The sequence below is a fragment of the Pocillopora verrucosa genome, chromosome 13 (assembly GCF_036669915.1).
Source record: "Pocillopora verrucosa isolate sample1 chromosome 13, ASM3666991v2, whole genome shotgun sequence".
NCBI lineage: Eukaryota > Metazoa > Cnidaria > Anthozoa > Scleractinia > Pocilloporidae > Pocillopora > Pocillopora verrucosa.
Window position 1 is genome coordinate 14,647,811 of NC_089324.1, and position 20,549 is coordinate 14,668,359.

The following is a 20,549-nucleotide window of genomic DNA, read 5'->3' on the forward strand; positions in this document are numbered from 1 at the left end:
TGTTAGTTTTCCGTCGATAACTACTCGGCTCAGTTCCCGGAATTACTCGTGTTCCTGCAGGAATGCAGTGGGTATGTGAAGCGGATATGAGCAATTGATTCGACACTTCTCTTCCGTAGAATTCACGATTTTCGTAGACTTGACGATGGTTTAACCGCTTTCAGCGCTCCTGGTGAATCAATATAGGAGTGGACGTGATGTTTTCAGTGAACTTGGCGAAGCATTAGACAAACAAAACACCATGAGCGTTCCGCTTCGTGCCAACATCTCTCGCGGAAATCCCGAGAAGGTGTTTGATTTGATCGAAAAAGTTGGAGGTGGAACATATGGAGACGTTTTTAAGGTTCGGAATCGCCTGATTTATTTTCTCTAAAACGGTTGATTGGCTTAATCTTCAATATTTCAGCCATGGGTAAAGTTCGGCCTTACAATTTCACTGATCGCAATGAAAACTTTCTCTCTAGGCCAGAGTCATCTCTACAGGGGAACTGGCTGCAGTGAAAGTTGTAAAAGTCGAACCAGGTAAGAAATCTCTGATTTATGACTCTTCCTGAATTGAAATAATATCTACGATTCCAGTATTAAGAAGGTGGGTGTTAAAACCAGACAGAATAGGCTTCTAACAATTTATTATATACAGTCTTAAAGTAATCCCTTATTTCAGTTTTTGAAGGGGTATTCAATTTCGACGTCGAGCAAATGTCATGTCACCTAATTTGTTCCTTTGGATGGTTTACCGGTCTCTCGAATCATGACATCGTCCTCACAGATTGCATTTCCATCATGTATAAGTCGCTGTTCTTGCAACTGATCATAAAATCGATTTGTTTCCTCTGATGTTTTGTTGTACGTTCACGTTCCTGACCTTTAATGATGCAAATTTTTCACATCATGCAATTGTGAAATCAATATTAATTTCCATTTCGTTTGCAAAAACAAAACAGCAAATGTTACTTTGATTATTTAGAATTATTTTACACATGCAGATTAAATGGCGTTCTAGAGATTAAAAAGCCATTTATATAAAGGCGTTTTATTTTGATGTCGCCACACTGTAATTCAAACATAATTCCTACTTCAGAGAAAGTATTCTAAAGTGATGAAGATGGAGGATTGCTTATAGCTTATGACTGGGACTAAAATTATTGCAAAGCTCTTAAATGAGGGCAATATAAATTTTTGATATTAATATAGATTTCTCCTTAGACTTTTTTTACTTTGAGAAGTAGATTTCATGCAAATGTTTCAAATGAAATTCCATGTATGCTACTAAACTAGGCTAATACCTTCAGTCACGTTGAGGAATTTCAGAAGGGAAACCTCCCGGGATGGAAGAGGTTGTTATTATTTGTATAAATTAATTCATTTTTATACTTGAAAATTGCTGAAATAGGTGAGAAAAATCATCATATGCACAAATGATTTAAAATCATTATCAACTATGTAAGTTAAGATTGTGTCACAATTTTTGCTCAAGTGATGTTTCATGTTTGCAACTTTGATATTTGCACATCCAATTTTTTACGATTGCAATTCTTGTAGAGGGGGGGGGGGCACCTGATTAACGGGAACCAAAGGTAGGTTTAAGAACTATTAAATAATTTCTTTATGCTTCTCCTGTTAAAGAATACATGTACTCACTGACTTAATGTGAGGGCTGGGCAGAACAATATTTGGCTTGAGCACAAGGTCCACAGATCATGCCTGGAAGAAAAAATATTTTCCTGTCGTGGGCTAACTTTTAAACTGATAAGCATTTGTCATTTGACCTCTATTTGTTTCTCTGCAAGCTGGACAAGATAGACTGTTCTTGATAAAACTTTACAATTTTGAAAAATTCTTACGTATAATGGAAGTCATCAAAGTGAATTTTTCTTGTTCTGATTTTTCCAGGTGATGATTTTGAACTGATTCAGCAAGAAATTGCCATGATGCAAAACTGTCAGCATCCAAATATCATTCAGTACATAGGCAGCTATCTCAGGTATATATAGAAATTAAGAGTGACTAGCATCTAATTTCTCCTCACAATATCACCCCTGAATCAAGTATTAAGGTAAGGAGAATAAAAGAAATGATCAGTGACTAAAGAAGCTCTTGATTGTTAAACAAATTCTCCTTGTCAGCACTTTAAGAACTGTGTAGAGCATAGTACAGAAAATGTTGATATCAATAGTAAGAACCAATTGTTAATTCTCCCCTCCAGCTGCTCAACATTTCTTTGTAAATTAGTTATGAGAACTTGGTGTTAGATCAGGATAGCAGCTTCTACCTGATAAGTTTGAATATTTTCATTACCTTTTTGCTGAATAGTGTATGGATATTACAAGGAAAAGTTTCATGTTGATCACATCTGGGAGTCAAAGGGTTAAACTTAGATGGGCCAAACACATTTTCAGGGTATAGATTGAAGTTTTTCACTTCTGATATTCAGCTTTGCAAAGTGGTAACTATGTGTCAAAGATCCGATCAAGAGTTTCTTCAAATTGGAAAGTATTTGTGTGAAATTATGCACAATAAGGTTGTGTAGTGCAATATTGTGAAATGACCCTTTTTGTGTTTCTAGGAGAGACAAGCTATGGATAGCAATGGAGTTCTGTGGGGCAGGATCTGCACAGGACATTTATTGTGGTCAGTAATAATTATGAATTTACTTTCAAGTCATGTACCTATCAGTTGCACTTGGCTTCTTTTTCTTGACTGAAAAATCATATTTTAATCAGGAGTAGACACAGGAATTTGTAATAAAGGTGTACATGCTTTGTTTCAGAAAATACAGATTTTTTTCCACCACAGTTTAAGTAAGCTAAGAAATATTTCAAAACAACTAAATTGTATATACCATTTACTGATTAGCAACGTATATGTACAATCTTGTTATTGCCAGAATGTTGGTGTCAGACGAGTTGCCCTGGAAAAAAACCTAATATTTCCTTCCCCCCTGGAATCGTTACTGTAAAAAATTATTAATAGTTATTATTTGTTTTAATTTCCATTCAGTTACTGGACCATGCAGTGAACCTCAGATTTCTTTTATTAGTGTTGAAACTCTGAAGGTAGGTTGTTTCTCCAATTTATTTCAGTCATGCACACAAGGCCCCAGAAAGAAGCACCCCTGACCTCTTGAACATTTAACCCTTTAACTACCAAGATCTCATTAGTAATTCTCCTTACTGTCTGCCATACAATTATTTTGATGTCAACTTGGAGAATTTGGTATTAGATCAACTAATAATCCTCTAATTTATATTTTACTTGATTCTCATCACTTCTATGCTTGATATTGTATTGATATTGTAAGGAGAAATTCTCTCCTAGTCACTCATGGGAGGTAAAGGGTTAAGAGTGATCAATATCTTACTTCTCCTTACAGTGTCAGCCTTAAATAAAACATTTAAGTTATAAGAATAAAAGGAAATGATCACCAATGAAGGAGCTCTTGATTGTAAAACAAATTCTCCTTGTTGGAACTGCAAGAAATATAAAGAAAACAGTATGGAGAACATAGATACTGACTTATGGATTTAACATGACCCTTAAGAGTGATTAACATTGAATTTCTCCCTACAATATTACCCCTGAATCACATATAAAGATCGCAAGAATAAAGGAAATGATCACCAACCAAAGAAAATCTTGATTGTTAAATAAGTTCTCCTTATCTGCATCTTAGGAAATGTGTAGAGAACAGAATGGAGAATTTGCATACTGATGTTAGGATGTAAAGGGTTAAAAATCTCTCTTTCTCTGTACCACAGGGTCTTGCCTACCTCCATGAGAAGAACTTAATGCACCGTGATATCAAGGTAGATACCACACACTGTCATGAATATGACAAAAAGAAACTCCATCAATAGAAAAGAAACAGGGCATAATCTTCTTTTATCCAAAAATGAATGTCATTTGCTTGTTTGTTTGATTTGTTTGTTTTGTTTGTTTGTTTTTTTTTGTGGGGGGAAGGGGCTATATTACAAAGAATTTATTTATTATGTAATATTTATCTACATTACCTTAAAATTTTCCTCAGGGTGCAAACATCCTGTTGACAGCACAAGGCAACATCAAGTTAGGTGAGCTGATATCAGGTCTTGTCGTTGTTTATACAGTGTAGCTTCCACATATTAACCCTTTGACTCCCAGAAGTGATTTAAAACTAATTCCTCTCCACAATGTCCATACATTTTCCAGCAAACAGGTAATGAGAATACTTAAACTTATCAGGTAGAAGTTGTTACCTTGATCTAACATCAAATTCTCATAACTTATATACAAGGAAATGTGTAGCAGGTAGATGGGAGAATTCACAATCAGATAAACTTATCAGGTAGAAGTTGTTACCTTGATCTAACATCAAATTCTCGTAACTTACTTACAAGGAAATGTGTAGCAGGTGGATGGGAGAATTCACAATCAGATCTTGGGAGTTAAGGTTAATATAATTTTCAAGTAAAAACATTGTGCTTACATTAAATTTCTTTTTGTTAATAGCTGATTTTGGCATTGCTGCCCGGATATCAGAGACCATGACAAAGAGAAAGTCATTTATAGGAACTCCTTACTGGTGAGTTTTTTGGTCCTTAATCTTTTAACACCTAGAAGTCATTAACATGTAACTTCTCCCCACATTGTCTATATATTCTCCAACAAACAGGTGATAAGAATACTTAAATTTATCAGGTATAAGCTGTTATCTTGATCTAACACCAAATTCTCATAACTTATTTACAAGGGAATAAGAGGCAGCTGGAGGGGAGAATTTACGACCAGATCTTGGGAGTGAAAGGGTCATAAACTTGCCAGATCACAATTCGTCTATTTGTGTTGTGTTGATAAATTCAAATTAAATCTTTGTGGTATGTGAACAGTCTTTTTTTGGAGGCTGGTACAAAATTGTTAAATACTTGGAAAACCTCAGGAAAATCCCCATGTTGGATATAAGGAAAAAAGTTAAAATTTTGCAGCATACTGCATATTTGTGATCATTATTACACGACACATTTCTTCTCTATAACAGGATGGCACCAGAGATGGCAGCTGTAGAGCGACTGGGAGGGTATGACTTAAAGGTACTTATGGTCACAGCATAGTAACTCTTGTATTCAAAGTTCTTTCCCTCATAAGACCATCTCCATCAAACATCTTCGAGTCAGTCTGACAATGGGAAACAAAAAATTTAACCCTGTAACTCCCATGAGTGACCAAGACAGAATTTCTCCTTACAATATCAATACAATGTCAACCAGATAAGTGATAAGAATATAGCAAAATATCAATTTGGGGATAATAAGTTGATCCAATACTAACTTCTCTGAACTAACATTATAAGAATTTTATGGTCAACATTTAGGAGAATTACAAATTTGATCTGGGAGTTAAAGGGTTAATTGGAATGGTCAAGGGATGAAAATGTGTCACATACAAAAAAGTCATGTAACATTCGTAATTTTTGAAATGGTCACAATCCTTCTTTTTGTTACAAGCTTCGTTGCAAGCAGATGTTCTCTGCTCGAATTTGTTTTTCATGCCCTGTCTTTCTAACCTTATGTGATTTCTCAACACTAGAAAAATGAAAACATGCTATTTAATGTCCAAATTTTTTTTGTTTAAATTTAATTTTTCCATTTCATGTTCACATGTTCATGTTTTGAAATGGTTCATTGGTTAGGTGTAGTGTCTTGACTGTATGTTATTTTTTTCAACTGTGCAAAACTCTAGACATGCAGTGTAGATATTATAGCTAAGAATGATGTAGGATTTTCATTAAGAAATGGAGTAACAAGAATAGTGTAAAGTAAAGAGAGAATATTCTTCACATTTAAGTAAAAAATAGCTTAACCATTAAAATTAGCCAAAGAATTCCAGCAGCCCGAGAACTGTCCATTTCCTTGAGCAAAACAAAAACACCAAATGCTCCTTTGAACCACCAAAACTTTCAGATGTTTATTACTGTACATGATAGCAACACGATGAGATTTAACTTAATTACCAGTACTCTTTAACAATTATTTGTTTTATTATTAGTGTGATATTTGGGCAGTTGGCATAACAGCCATTGAACTAGCTGAGCTTCAACCTCCCATGTTTGACTTACATCCTATGAGGTGAGTTCAAAACTCTTCCTTGCATTTGATAAATATTTCCTCAAATTTTTAAATTTATGTGGCTTACAATGTAGGCCAGGCTTAGCAAAGGAGCTATAACATTCAGCTAACACAATAAAGGGATGGAAAAACGAAACGGAATTGCTATCATAAGACAAAGATAAGATCTGAGTTCCCCTCGAGGAATCAAACCCTAGAGCTTTGGATAGTAGGTTCAGATGATCTATAAGATAAAACAGGAGTTGGGTACAGGATAACTAGTTAGGAAACTGAATGAACAAAAGTGATCTTCACAGTAATGAAAACAACTAAAGCAGTAATGAAAATGAGGTCTGAAAAAAAATTGAAGACTGTACAGGGCGTGAAATTGCGCCTAATACAGGCACCAATGCGACTAAATTTTTCACTTTGGCGACCAAATCCTGAAAGTTAGTCGCCAAATTGGCGACTAGAACGTTTCATCATAACCTTACCAAGAGATTTAGTGAATTAAAAAGATTTGCAAAGATAAATCCGCGGCAAACGTCCTCGTTAAGTTTGTTTCCAAAACGTAGCACATGCATCTCGATGGATAACTGGACGCCGTCTTGGATTTAGATGAGTGTCCACTTTGTAGCATGTTAAAGATCTTTTTCTTAACTTAATTTTGGAGGGTCTATCTAGAACGCTGACAGCGTAAAGAAAGAAATTTGTTTGTCTTTGAAAATGGTGACCAACTTTTTTTGAATTGGCTACCACTTTGAAGAATTTAGGAGCCAAGTGGCTATCAGGAAAAAAAGTTAATTTCACGCCCTGCTGTACAGGATTGGAACTCATGACCTCTGTGATACCAGTGCAATGCTCCTAGCTACTATCTGAGCCCACAAACCAACTGAGAGCTGTCAGTAAAACATTTTTTTATTTCTTTCATTTTGAAGGGCATTATATTACATTGGAAAAAGAAGTTTTGTACCGCCTACTTTAAAAGACAAGGACAAATGGTCAGTATTGTTATTGTGAACTTTTTCATGCAATGACAAGGATACTAGTGCTGACAACCTTCTTTGCTGATATCCATGTCTAATATAAGTAGGCATGTCCACAGGTTGAAAAGATTGTGGGAATATTGCCAATATGTCACAGTCTATAATATTATGGCAAAACTGCCCTGTCTGTTTTTATAAAATAGACTCATAACACTTTACTGACAAACAACTTCCCTTTTGACTCTTGGTGAGGTCTCCACAGTTTGTCAAAATGTCAGACACTGCTATGGACAGCAGTCCTCATCAGGGCAAGGACTACTCTCTCCTTAGCAATCAGACTACATAATTAGCATGACCTCACTTTTTTTTCTTTCCTCAGCAATCAGACTACATATTTGACATGACCTCACTTTTTTCTTTCCTCAGCAATCAGACTACATATTTTGCATTAAGTCACTTGTCCTCTCACAGCCATAAAATTCTTGTCATTCCTTATCCTTCTACTCCTCTTACCAATTTCACTCTCCTCCCATGATTCTGCTTATCTCGTTCATGGCCATTTATTACTCTCATCTGAACAATTAGACATCACCATTGTCCGTTGACAATTTAAAAAAATTTTGACATTTAATTTTTCTAGGTCCCCAGAACTTCATAGTTTTCTAAAGACAGCTCTACAGAAAAATCCAAAGAAGAGACCCACTGCAGACAGATTGTTAACAGTAAGTGCACTTTATTCCAAAGTTTTTATTTATTGCTTAATCCCTGTGGCTAACTTGTCTAGCATCTAACTTCTCACCAAGGTTTCACTGCTGAATCCTCACTCAAGAATTAAAGAAATGATTGCAAGCTTGAAAATGCTTTTGATTTTCCATCTGAATTCAGTCTAGCAAGCTTAGTAACCTTGGCAGGTTTATCACAAGAGTTCTTAAAATCAATGCTTGGTCTCAAAGAGATCTCTGAAGGAAAAAGTGTATGCACCAAATTTGTACATTATCAATGGGGAAATTTGCTCCAAGTAGTGTGGAAAATGAACTAGTTGTTCCAGTTGTAACAGAGTCAATTTTTCTGAAATGTTTTTTGGTTTTTTGATCACTTTTCTCTGTCATGAATCTTACATAACTTTTCTGTTACAGCATCCATTTTGTGGCCATGGCTACACCAGAGCAGTTATACAGGACTTGTTAGACACATACAAGAGGAAAAAAGGAGATAAGGGGAATATTGCAGGACCAGGTGATGATGATGATGACGAAGATGATGCTGCTCCAGTTGATGAGGTAAGATTATTAAGATCTGTCATGTGACTGCTGCTTTTTCCCAGGGTTGTACTAAAGAAAGTAGGCTGCCAGCTGAAATTTCAAGTGAGGCAGTGCAAAGATACAGTTTGTTATTGAACAATTGTAAGCACACAATCTCAGATGCCTGTTGCACTTTTTTCGAACGATTGCTGGCCAAAAATACAGCTGGTGATTGACTGTATCTCATGCGGTGAATTTGACTGGCAGCAGGGGCTTAACAACAACCCTGGTTTCCTATATCCAATGCATTTTTTCCATCAAGCTTCTCGTGGCACCATTTATTGAGCTGTGGAGCTTTTTCAAGCCCTGCTTTAGCCATTGTGTGTGGCCATCAAACTTACACCATTTTTCCAGTGTGTGCAAGGCCATTCAAGTCACATGACAATTAAATTGTTACTAACTTGTATTTTGTATGTGGAGTTGATTCTGCAGTGTTCAGGGGATAATCTTTGATTATGTTACAGAATGTCCAAGTTCTTACAAGAATTAGATCCAGGAAAATACCTGAGAAAAATCTAGAAAGAAGCAGCATATCAGGATCTCAAGGAAAGTGTAAGTGCACCATACAACTTCAATTAAATCTACTGTTAGTCACCGTAGTTTTCAAGTGATACTTACTCTGAACACAAAAGTGCAGAATATACCTGCCACTGAAGTTACAGTTAACCTTGTCCTTAAAAATGTCTGTTAGAAACATTTAAAGAAAAAAATCCTTGTTTACAGAATCCAATTTCTTCCTCACCCCACCCTTCCCCCCCCCCCCTTTCATTGGAGATTCCTTGATCTCCCTCTGGTATGATGCCCAGTAGGTGTGTCAAGTGTTTCAGGTGAAAACTCTTATCTTATGAGGATTTTTTTTTACATGCAGTAGATGGAGTGCAGGTGGAGCCAATGGTAAGCAGAGAAACAAGACCACAACATCAGGTAAAAAGTCATCCCACTGTATTGCTTGAAAATATGGCACGAGTTTTATTTTAGGGATTTGCATTCTTTTTTGTATTTTGTTGGAACAATATTTTCCAGTTTACCTGTACCCATTTGATATACTCCTGGATGGAGAGAAGCACAGCACAATGACCTGTCAAAGTCTTGGACCCAAACCCATCAAACTGGAGGTTACCTTGCCAACCATTGGACCACTGCATCTCCCACAAAGAAGAGGGGTTGGGAGTTGGATTCATTATGATCTAAAACTCAGTTAAGGGTCATAATATATCATTCTTATCTCTTTCTTTTATTACCTACTTCAATAGGCAGAGAATGGATCATCAGGAGTACAAAATGGAGAAATAAGCATGGACAAGTAAGACTATTATACTAATAGTGAAGCCAACGGACATGAAGTCTTTTATGCAGATCGGTGACAGTAATGTTATTACATGTACTTGGTATCACTTTTAGTCATATTTGATAGAAATAAGATGACATAACAGTACTCTCATTATTTCAGTGGTGAAGACAGTGGAACAATGAAAGTTCTTTGTGAAGACCAGGGTGATGATGAGCCCCCACCCTTACCTCCTAAGGTTTGATCTTCTTCAACATACTTCAGTGTGATCTTCTCTTGTAACATCTTGTCAAGTGAATGCCATAGATCCAAGTAGCCTGTCAGTAATCTCATAATTTTGTTTCTGTAATTAATTCCTTGTTTCCTCCCAACAGTTAAACAGGAATTCTCATTACCAAGTGCCACAGCCTAGCATGAAACCAGTTCCACCTCCAAAGCCAGTACATCTGAAGCTGTCAAGAGTAGTAAGTGCACAAGAGGGGGGCCAACGATCATCTCAACCAAAGCCAAGAAAATACTCTGATATAGAAGTGCCTAGCAGCAGAGTCCCTCCACCAAGTATTCCCCCACCGGTTAGTTGTACTCAAATGTGGTTTTTACCAATGCACCAGCAATATATTTATGACAAGTTTAATTCTTAGTGACTCAATCAAACTCCTCTACTTAAACATCATTGCCAATGGTCTTGTAAATAAAGTGAACAAATATGGTACATTGAGAATGGAACAACTAATGACAAGATTGGAAATAACTTAGGAATAGTGTAAGAAATACAAACAACAGAGGAAATGCAAATGACATAGGAAATGAGAGACACTCTATGAAAGGGCCATTTACCTGAGGATTTGGAGAAACATTTGGCATAAAGAATGCACTCATGGTTCCTTGTCAACTCAAGCTAACACCTATTTATTCATATTGTGGTAAGCAATGGTCAAAGAGGAAACTGAGTTCTGTGCAAGGAATAGAACTTTGCATGTTTGGAATTGGTGTTCCAATGCACTACCACTGAACGAGAAAAGATCTTTTACTATTGATACTCATACAATAATCATACATGACCAGGGTCCTGCAGACTACATTTAAGATTTAATTAGCTGTGAATTACCCACCCCTTGTGTCAAAAGATAATTCTTTTATATGTTCTTACTGAAAATAAAGGACCTGTGTAACAATTTTCCATTTCATTCATGCAGTCCTCAACATGTTACTGCAAAGTAAATGAAACATGGCCAATAATTTATTCCAATTCAACAATTGGTTGATAAAATGTTCTAAAAGAAGACTTGTAAGTGTCCAGTGTAGGGAAAAAAACAATAATACTGAAAACCTAATGTTCTTAAAAGATGTCCCAGTGATGCATGTTGTTGATTTGCAGAAACCTCCAGTTGGAGCCAGAGTATCAGACCCAGGAAGACTCTCTTCTGGCAAGAAAACTTCTGTGAGTGATAAATTTTGTTTCTGTGTTATGTGGTCTCAAGGAATCTTCCTGAACAGTCTCTCTTGATTATAGGAAGGAATTGATTGCAAAGAAGCATCACACCCCCCCCCCCGTTATTTTTCCTCCAACTTGTTCATTATTCAGAGGGAACCCAAAAGGTTACTCCATTGTAATAGGGACAGAGAAGTGTTTACTCCTCTTTGCAAGGAGGGGGGGGGGGAAGAGGTGGGAGCATCAAATGCTTAACTAAGGTGTGGTGGGTTGCTCTCATGGGTCAGAGACTTTCTGGTAAATTTTGTGGGTAGGATGTAATCACAATAAGAAATTCTCAGGGGGGAGGGAAGCCTGCTGTCACAAGACAGGGACATAGCCAGGGGGGTCCTGGGGTGCTCGTGGACCCCCCCCCTTTTTTTAAACCTTCTTTTGGGCAAAACACAGCATGGAGGTTGTCATGTCAATCTGGTGAGTACCCTCTCTTTGACACATTTTTTTTGGGGGACCCCCCTTCAAGAACACTGGCTACCCCCCTGAAAGAGCTCATTTTAATTACCCATTTATTTTTGCTCTGCAGATTACAACATGCTTTTCCAAGATCTTTAATGAGTGTCCACTTCATATCTATTGTACTGGGCTTTGGGTAAATCCTAGCACAGGAGGTGAGACAGAAATTATTCTGATTGTTTTTACTGTTATTTTTATTGATAATTGGTAGGTGGTTTCATGCTATGCTTCCAAAAATTTATGTGATCGTCCAAGTCTGCATTTTGGAAGAACATGAAATTTTGCTACGACATGGTTTTAACATACTTTTAGCTTTACCTTTTTTTTAATAGCATCTTTGTTGAATTTTTTTCATAGAGAGACACATCATTGTTGGAGCAGAGGAAGGTGTTTATTCTCTGAACTTCAGTGAACAATTACATGAAGCAGAAATGGAACAGGTAGAACCATGGCTATTCTCAACTTGTATAAGAAGTTACATTAACCCTTAAACTCCCATAAGTGACCAAGACAGAATTTCTCCTTACAATATCACTTAAAACATTTCTATTTAGGAAAGCTTTTAATTTGTTTCAATAGTTCTAATGTTTATTGCCTTAGAATATTTTATTATTTTTAATTTGTGTAAAACTTTAACTTATGTAAAGCGCTTCTGAATATTGTTTATAGTTTTAGCGCTATATAAATTCCTTATCGTTATCATTATCATTAACCTTTTATTATTCATAACTTTATAATTCACTCGCCAGTTTTCTTGCCTTTTTTCATAGATTTGTGCTAAGAGATGTACGTGGCTGTCAGTTTTCCAAAACGTGATGGTGTCACTTCAAGGTAATGTTCCCGACCTAACCCTTATTATCACCTAATGATAAGAGCCGGGTTGTTCAAAGCTGGGTTAAGATAATCCAGGGTTACTGTGAAATCTGGTGTCAGACCTGAAAGCTTTAAAAGAAAATCCAGTCTAACTCTCTTTGTCCAAAATATAATCAGTGCTTGCTCTAGATGATTTTCATTATTCTCTTCACATGTGTACTGGAAACTACACAGACAGGGTTATGAGATGTTAGATGTCGATCAGATGGTAATTGATGTGACTTGTATTTGTAGGATCTCCCAGTTGTGTGTACATGCACAGCCTGCAAACACTGCACGATAGGCAGCAAGCTTTCTTTGCCACAGTCACAAGGTAGAGTTTCTGAGTAACAAACATGAAATCTGGTGGTTGGGGGCCCGGAGACCGGGAGGATCGGGGGTCAGGATAACCGGGGGGGAGGGGGAGGGGGAGGGGAAGGATTATTCATCAAGCTGATGAATATTGACGAAACGTACTGCGCTATCCACCAGACAGAGAATTACCCCGTGGATTGCGTCATCCACTCTTTAAACAACCGGATCTGGTCTCTAAAATCTATATCCGTTTTCAGGTCTTGCTTCTTTTAGTTACACCTGTTTTGAGAATCTGTTGACTCTTTGACGCCCAAGAGTGCCTGGCATCAAATTTCTCCCTATAATATCATCCTTGTATCAAAAATTTAGGTCAGGAGAATAAAGCAAATGATCACCAACTGAAGCAGCCCTTGATCGTTGAACAAATTTTCCTTGTCAGAACCTTACGAAGTGTCTCGAGAACAGTATGGAGAATATGCATATTGATTTTAGGGTGTATAGGGTTAAAATCGTGTCCGATTTAAGGCCATCACTATCAAAATCTATACCCGTTTTCAGGCCAGTACTGTGCAAAAAACCTCGTATTCAAAATCAATTTTATACAATAAAAGCCCGCAATTTCAGCTTTCACGTTTTGTGAATATCTAGTTGAAACTGTCTTACCGTATCTGAAGTTACTAGCTAGTTATAGAGCTCTTCATTGGGTACACTATTTTCATTTTTTATTTCTTTAATTCTCTCTCCTAAAGGAATAACAGAATTTCCGAAACAAGAGGTTGTTCCAAGTGCTGTATTGGTAAGCTATTCTCGTGTTAAATTTTACATCCATAGGTACTCGTCGCGTTAGGCGAATGGAACGGAAAATAACGTACACTTACACAACTGGATAATTAATAACCTTATCAAAAAACAAGTGATTCTGCGTGCGCTCTCATTGGTCGATGGTGTGTAATGTAATAGTATTCAAACACGGTTGTGACGTATTAGATTCGTGCGACTTTATCGATCAATTATCGATCGTTTTCACATAACCACGGTGACCTTACTTATGATCTTCAGGAGGACAGACACAGAGATGACGCCACCATGAAAAACAGTTGGCTTTTTTTTTAATAAAACAAATAGCTTCTATGTTGCCGTTTGTTTTTATAGTAACAGATCACAGAAGACGTCAGAAGGTGGTCAGAAAAGCAAGAGCAAACTCGGCTGCACCTCGTGCGGCACCCTTTTGGTCTTACCACATTCTGAGGTCGTCTGGGGTTTAATTTTAATTCTGATCAGACGCACGGAAACGTAGACACTATTTGTTAAACAGACCCACAATGACATTCCATTTTTTTCAAGCTTATAGCTCCCTTACAATTCAACTTAATCTTTTCTGTTTTTGTTGTTTTTATTATTTTTATTTTTACAGTAAATAACCCGTACAACAGTCAGGTGTACCTCTGTGTAGCGGTGCAGAAGAGTGTCTTTCTCTACCAGTGGTATGAGCCGTGGGGAAGGTTCATGAAAGTGCAGGTAATCATTCGGTAGACCTCGATGATTTTTAGCCCGAATGTCTTGAAACTCGAATCCAACATCGTTGCTCGATGTTTGAGAGAATCGAGAGTGAGGATTGAGTTTCTAGAGAATCAATGTTAACTTAAATCTAGACTGCGAGCAGGTCCTTTTTATTAGCTCTTCTTCGCGAGCCGGCGAGAGGTCTGTAAGGGGTCTGGTACTAATCAACCAGACCCCCAGCAAACCTCTCCCCGACTCGTCTCAAATCTTCCTGCGAGCGGAGGAACACGCGTCCTGCAGCGCATGTAATGATTGCCTGCTCGCAGGCTAACTAAGTCCGAGAGAAACAGTGAAGTGTAGCTTCTCCTCAGCGCTTACTTCATGTTTTCTTTTCTGTTGGCAGTACTATGATGTGGATATTCCGTCACCCCCGCCACTGTTTGAACCGCTGGTGAAACAAGACCTGGAATACCCCATGATATGTGTTGGAGTCAGAGAATTGTAAGTAAAGTAATATATAGATTTAGCCAAACCTAGAAGCGGAGCTCGCATTTTTTTTCCGCACGTCTCAAGGGCACAACGCCTTGCCCCGACCAGGACTAAAACCCGGGTCGTCCGACTCGGAGCCTAGTGCACTGACCACTGGACTTCTGGACAAAGCCGTGGCGTTGGCGTGCCCGCGGTACAGTTGATCACGCACGTTAAAAGTAGCATCTTGTACGGTCGTACGGTCGTAAGTCCAAATTTTTTCGGCTTGATGGGTTACTACTACCATTTTGTATAATTATGGGGCTACGCTCTGTGAGCTCCGCTATGATACAGTGAAACCTGTGCGATCAAGCTGATTTGTGAAAGGGGTAACTTGTTTTTCTGAGATATTTTTCTGTTTAACCCCTAAGGGTGACTAGCATCTAATTTCTCCGTACAATATCACCCTGGATCACACGTTAAGGTCACGAGAATAAAGAAATGATCACCAGCCAAAGAAGCTCTTGATTGTTTAACAAATTCTCCTTGTCAGCACCTTAGGAAATGTAAATAGAACAGTATGGAGAATTTGCATATTGATATTAGGGTGGAAAGGGCTAATGATACTTTTTTTATCCTGTTCTCTCGGTAGGGCCGATGGTAGCCTTCACTTTGAATGCGTGAATTTGAATTCCTTATCAAATTGGTTCACAGAACTACCTGAAGGTAAGGAAAACTTGTCTGTTTTCCTAAAAAATTTATTACTGTTATTATTACAGTAACCATTATCAAGCAAAGAAATGATCCCCAAAGTTGGACTAAAATTTTAGCAATTGCAGAAAAGAAGGCTGAAAATGTCCAGATACTAGTTGAGCGTTTCTACCAACTGAGCTACGAAGCCATTTATTTCATTACAAATTGCTATTACCATTATTATTGTTACAATTATTGTTGTTATCTCTGCTAAAATGCATATACTGTTTTGACTGTTTGTTTTACCGTCTATTTTGTATAATATTTTAGGGAAAAAATTGAAGTGGATAGTGTGGACCACTTGGAAAAAGATACAGTTCTTGTTTCATTCAACAGTATCCTTTCAGCTTTGTAACAATGATTGTATGAATTACTTTTGCGTAAAACTTGGAAAACAAACAGTACCACAATAAAGTACTGCTCACTAGCTTTCATATAAATGGTTACACTCTAGGGTTTCACGCACAGACTCACAAGTTAGCACCACCTTGTATAGCATAACAAAACGATAGAGTTAATGTTTGCGGGCATAGATATGTTTTTGGCCCGACTCAGAGTCGTTTTATTATTTATTATACCGTACAGCGTGGTTCTTGTGTAACGTTGCTCTGAGAATGGCCTAAAACATATTTATGCCTAAGAACGTAAACTGCATTAATATTGTTATCACTTTGGAGGGCGTTGAGAAAATACAAGAAACTGAAAAAAAAAAAATGACAACAAACCAGTCGGATCAATCACGCGGGCATGCGAGCAAATTGGCCCGCGAAATGCGCCACAATGCTCGGCAAAGTGATGATAATAAACAGCGAGAGATGAAAGAACAGCATAGTGGTCTTGTTGAATGGTTACACTCTTACTTTTCATCCGCAATCCTAGAAATAAGACCAAACCTTGTACAGGATAATGAACAATACCACACGAAAGTGTTACACAGAAGCTCTCATTTGAATGGTGGCACACAAGGGTTTTCTCCTCAGATTTCAGATTTAATATTGAGAGCCACCTTGTACCACGTAATTAATAGCACCTCATGAAATTGCTGCAGCTTTCGTTAGAGTGGTCCGCTTTGCACTTGATTTATTGGCACATGATTGAAAAGTTAACCCTCTACAAACGAGGACTGATTTCCTTATTGCAGCCTTGTCTTGCCTGAGCAAGGCATTTCTTAGCTCTCTACCTAGCTGTGTAAATAGGACCAGCGATCTGTCAAAAATTACCAAAATTAGATTCTGAAAATGTCAGTACCGAATATTCGCGACGTACTTTGTCGTCGTTCCAGTGCTAGGCCTATTAGATGTCAGCTAAAATTTTATCTTCCGTTTAACTTGTGGGAACAGAAATAGTCAAGTTTGTCAATCTGGAAGGCAAAACGAAACAGTTCAGAAGACAATTGTCAGAAATACATTTTGATATCAAGCCAGAATCTGTTGGTAAGTATTTTCAATTTTATGATAAGCTGAATCATACACGCAGTTTGATTGGTTCTTTCGTTTGATCCATTAAAGGTCAGACGCATAGACATTTTGCTTTTTCATCAGAAAAAAAAAATAACTAGATTCCATGTTACTGTAGGTCTGTGACACATATCGGAGACACACTCAACTTTGCCTTCTGTGACACTCTTTTGTTCGTACCAAATTTTGACGTCATCTGTAATCTATCACTGAACAGACGCGTGGCAGCATGGAATCTGTTCGTTAATGTGATAATAATAATTTTAAAAAAAAAGCAGATGAAAGTCCAAGTTTCCACGTTAAACGTTGAAAGGTCTGAAAGGTTATTGTGAAGAAGATAGCCGCGTTTCTTTTTGTGTCCGATGTTGTTAGACATGGTGGCCTGAGCCTGGTTGTTCTAAGCTGGATTAAGATAACCCAGGGTTAGTGTGAAATCTGGTTTTAATTCTGAAGGCTTAAAATGAAAGTTGTCTACAATATGGTGATCGGATGCTCCGATAAGAACAGAGAAAATTATCCAAAAAAGGCTTTTGAACAAAGAATTAAAGAACCCCGGATTAACATTTAACCTTGGATTAGTGCCAATCAGCCTAAGAACAACTGGGCCCTGGTGTTTGGCACCGCGCCAATTGCAATGGCCAATCAGATCAAACGTAGAAAACACAACGGACCAATAAGAACTGAAAGCAAAGGCACGTATCCAATGTAAAGAGCGGGAAGACACGTGCAATCAAATCGTAATTGAGCAAACGTTTAAGGTAAATCACTGTTGCCGTTGTTGTTATTTTTCAGTCTGTTTACAAGGTAGCGTTCTAGCGTTTCATGAGCATGGGTTGCAGGGAAGAAGTCTTCACAGTGGAAAGGTAAAAGGATTGGACGTTATTAAGTCCATGTTAGCAATGGAAACCATTGTCGACGACACGCTTTTCATGGGAAACTTTTTGGAATGGAACAGTCCGTTTTAGGGTCTTGTTCTTAGTTGCTAAGCCTTTGAACAGGAGCGAGGCTGCGGTTCACCTCGTTATGATACCAACCTCGCTGTCATGCGAACTAGTTTCCTCTCTGTTCTAAAGTCAGGCAACAGAGCACAGAACTGTAAAATTGACTGAAAGTGACACAAGTGTTATTGATCTGTTGTGTTTAGAGAGTACTGCTTGCTTGTTTGTTTGATCGTTTGGTTATTGTTCACCATGTTTACCTTTTCTTCAAGGTTAATGTCGAGATGAACGATCCCCGACGCACGTTTAGACTGCTGGGATGCGAGAGGTAGGTGTGCATTACTTACGGCCAGTTCGATCCGTGCACTGTCTGATCTCGCTCGTGTTAACAACCCTCTCAGAGCGTCGACATACCTGAAGCTAGATAAATAGACCGAAACAAAGACAGACAGACCGACGGACAAACCGGCAGACAGACAGACAGACAGAAAGACAGACAGACCGACAGACTAACCAGCAGACAGGCAGACAGACAGAAAGGCCGTTAGACAGGTAGAGAGACAGACCAATAGACAGACAGATAGACAGACCGATAGATAGGGCGACAGACAGAAAGACCGTTAGACAGGTAAAGAAACGGACAGACAGAAAGACAGACCGATAGAGAGACCAATAGATAGACAGACAGACAGATAGATAGACAGCCAGTCAGCCGGACAGACAGACCGACAGACAGCCAGAGAGGCAGACAGAGAATTAGATGACAAGTGAGTTCGTCTGTTCGTCCGTGGGTCCCTCAGTCAGTCACTTATACACTTAGACAGCAGAAAGTCATTCAGGCAATCTCATTTACAGGTTTATGGGTTAGCTTTTGGCAAACAGAGGAAAAAGACAACAGAATAAGGAAGACAAAGTGTGGTTTTGAATGTACAAGTTGTGTCAAACAGGATTAATTTCGTTATTTTATTTCCCAAACAGCATTGCAGTTGTTGAGAGTAAACCTTCCGACAACCCTAATGCACCGTGCAATCTGTACATACTGGCCAGCAACCGCAACCAACAGAAGTAGTCTTCCCCGGAGGAAGAGGCTCAAACATGCGGTGTCTACCCCTGAGGGAGGCAAATCACCTTCAGAGCGCGGAGCATGCAGTTCGTGTTTAATTACCCCAATCTAGATTTCACGTTAAACTTTTTAGAATTCATTTACGTCGCAAGCAATTTTTATTACGGGTTCGCCAATAGTTATGTTTTTTCGTGGCGTATGTAGAGACAAAAAACCTGGAGGCATTATTTAATTATTAATGAACTGAAAACTCTGAGAGGATTTTAGACGAACCCGCGAAACATGAGAGTGGTTGAGAAATTATGAGTTGTTGTATTGTACCTACTAAAAATCGCGCCTAACTTAAGAGTTTGAAATTAGCATTGAAAAAACACCGAAAAACCATGAAGAGTTCCTCAGAGACTCAGTATAGAGACTATTTACAAAAAATACAATTTTTTCTATTTTTTTAATGTTGTTTTAAGCGAAACGATTGTATTTGTTATCGTAAAATATTTAGATGCACACTACAAAAGTCAATGTTTTTACAGTAGGACTTGATTCCTTTGCAAAGCATTTTGCTAAACAAGAAGGAAAACTTTGCATCTGATTAGTAGTTTTGTATCAAAGAAAACATTTTTATCTTAAAACCTATCGCTGAGTACTTATCACGCCATGTTAGTAAATTCTGTTACAAACAATCTACATTATTGTTAAGCTGTTGTTGTATTCTCTCAAATATACATTTTTTCAACAGTGTAGAGCGCTCTTCGATTGCATGCCGGGAAGAAGCGAGCGACCAAGTCGCCATCGGCTTTAGTTTTGAATCTGATTGCCTCAGACAGTGGTGCGTGTTTTCTGGACCCGATGCAGAGCGAAATATCGCGAAACCGAAGCAATCGTGAATTACACTGGACGCTCGGTCGAAAATTGCTTCAAGCTGCTCTTAATTGGACAACCATCAGATTACAACAATATGAAGCTTCTCAATCAGAAAGCTAAACGATAATTTCAGTTTATTATACCATTAACAATTTCACAAAGAGGGATAACAATTTTTTTCACTTTTTTAATGAATGTACAATTGTAAAGAATACTTTCTTAGAGAAAAATGTTCAATTTCAGATCAATGTTTAGATTAATTGATATCTTTAATGATGATATTTTTAATTACAATACCAAACATCTGGAAATGTAATGGCGTATTCGTGCGCTACTCAATTTATTTTTTCAGCGTTGTGTAAAGAAGTTTAAAGTCATTTTTAGTATAATATCGATAAATATTGCATCTATGTTTCGAACAATGACTCAGAGTGGACGTTTTCTCTCCACCAGTAATTTGTACATAGCAGTGGCAGGTTAAATTTAAAGCTAAATAAATACAGTGTTCTTAATTCAAACAATTTAATGTACCTAAATAATTCTTTCCCATCTCCCTCGCGCTTTTTAGGACTAACGACGACTGGGTACGGGTCGCATCTCCCTATAAATAAATTCGTCCGAGACCCACGTCCGTCGGTTTTTTAACTCGAAAAAAACACGGCTTCAATTTTTTGGGGGCTAAACAGTTGAATCCCAAATGGCACAAACCTGAAATGTTTGGAGCGTAGTGGTTTAAAGAGGTCCC

General features: G+C 37.9%; 1 protein-coding gene across 1 annotated transcript; it reads left to right on the top strand.

The window, feature by feature from the left end:
• Nucleotides 1–60: 60 nt before the first annotated feature.
• Nucleotides 61–20,325, top strand: LOC131770783 (mitogen-activated protein kinase kinase kinase kinase 3-like). The gene is made up of 32 exons (XM_066160354.1): nucleotides 61–343; nucleotides 465–522; nucleotides 1,894–1,984; nucleotides 2,567–2,631; nucleotides 3,001–3,056; nucleotides 3,759–3,806; nucleotides 4,028–4,070; nucleotides 4,489–4,561; nucleotides 5,015–5,066; nucleotides 6,022–6,101; nucleotides 7,019–7,081; nucleotides 7,707–7,788; nucleotides 8,203–8,346; nucleotides 8,832–8,919; nucleotides 9,236–9,291; nucleotides 9,621–9,670; nucleotides 9,818–9,893; nucleotides 10,030–10,227; nucleotides 11,034–11,096; nucleotides 11,668–11,752; nucleotides 11,955–12,037; nucleotides 12,368–12,428; nucleotides 12,705–12,783; nucleotides 13,514–13,560; nucleotides 14,179–14,282; nucleotides 14,668–14,765; nucleotides 15,385–15,471; nucleotides 15,756–15,820; nucleotides 16,826–16,918; nucleotides 17,735–17,805; nucleotides 18,153–18,208; nucleotides 18,859–20,325. The coding sequence occupies exons 1-32, from the start codon at nucleotides 242–244 to the stop codon at nucleotides 18,947–18,949; spliced, it is 2,508 nt and encodes an 835-aa protein (XP_066016451.1). The 5' UTR covers nucleotides 61–241; the 3' UTR covers nucleotides 18,950–20,325.
• Nucleotides 20,326–20,549: the final 224 nt, after the last annotated feature.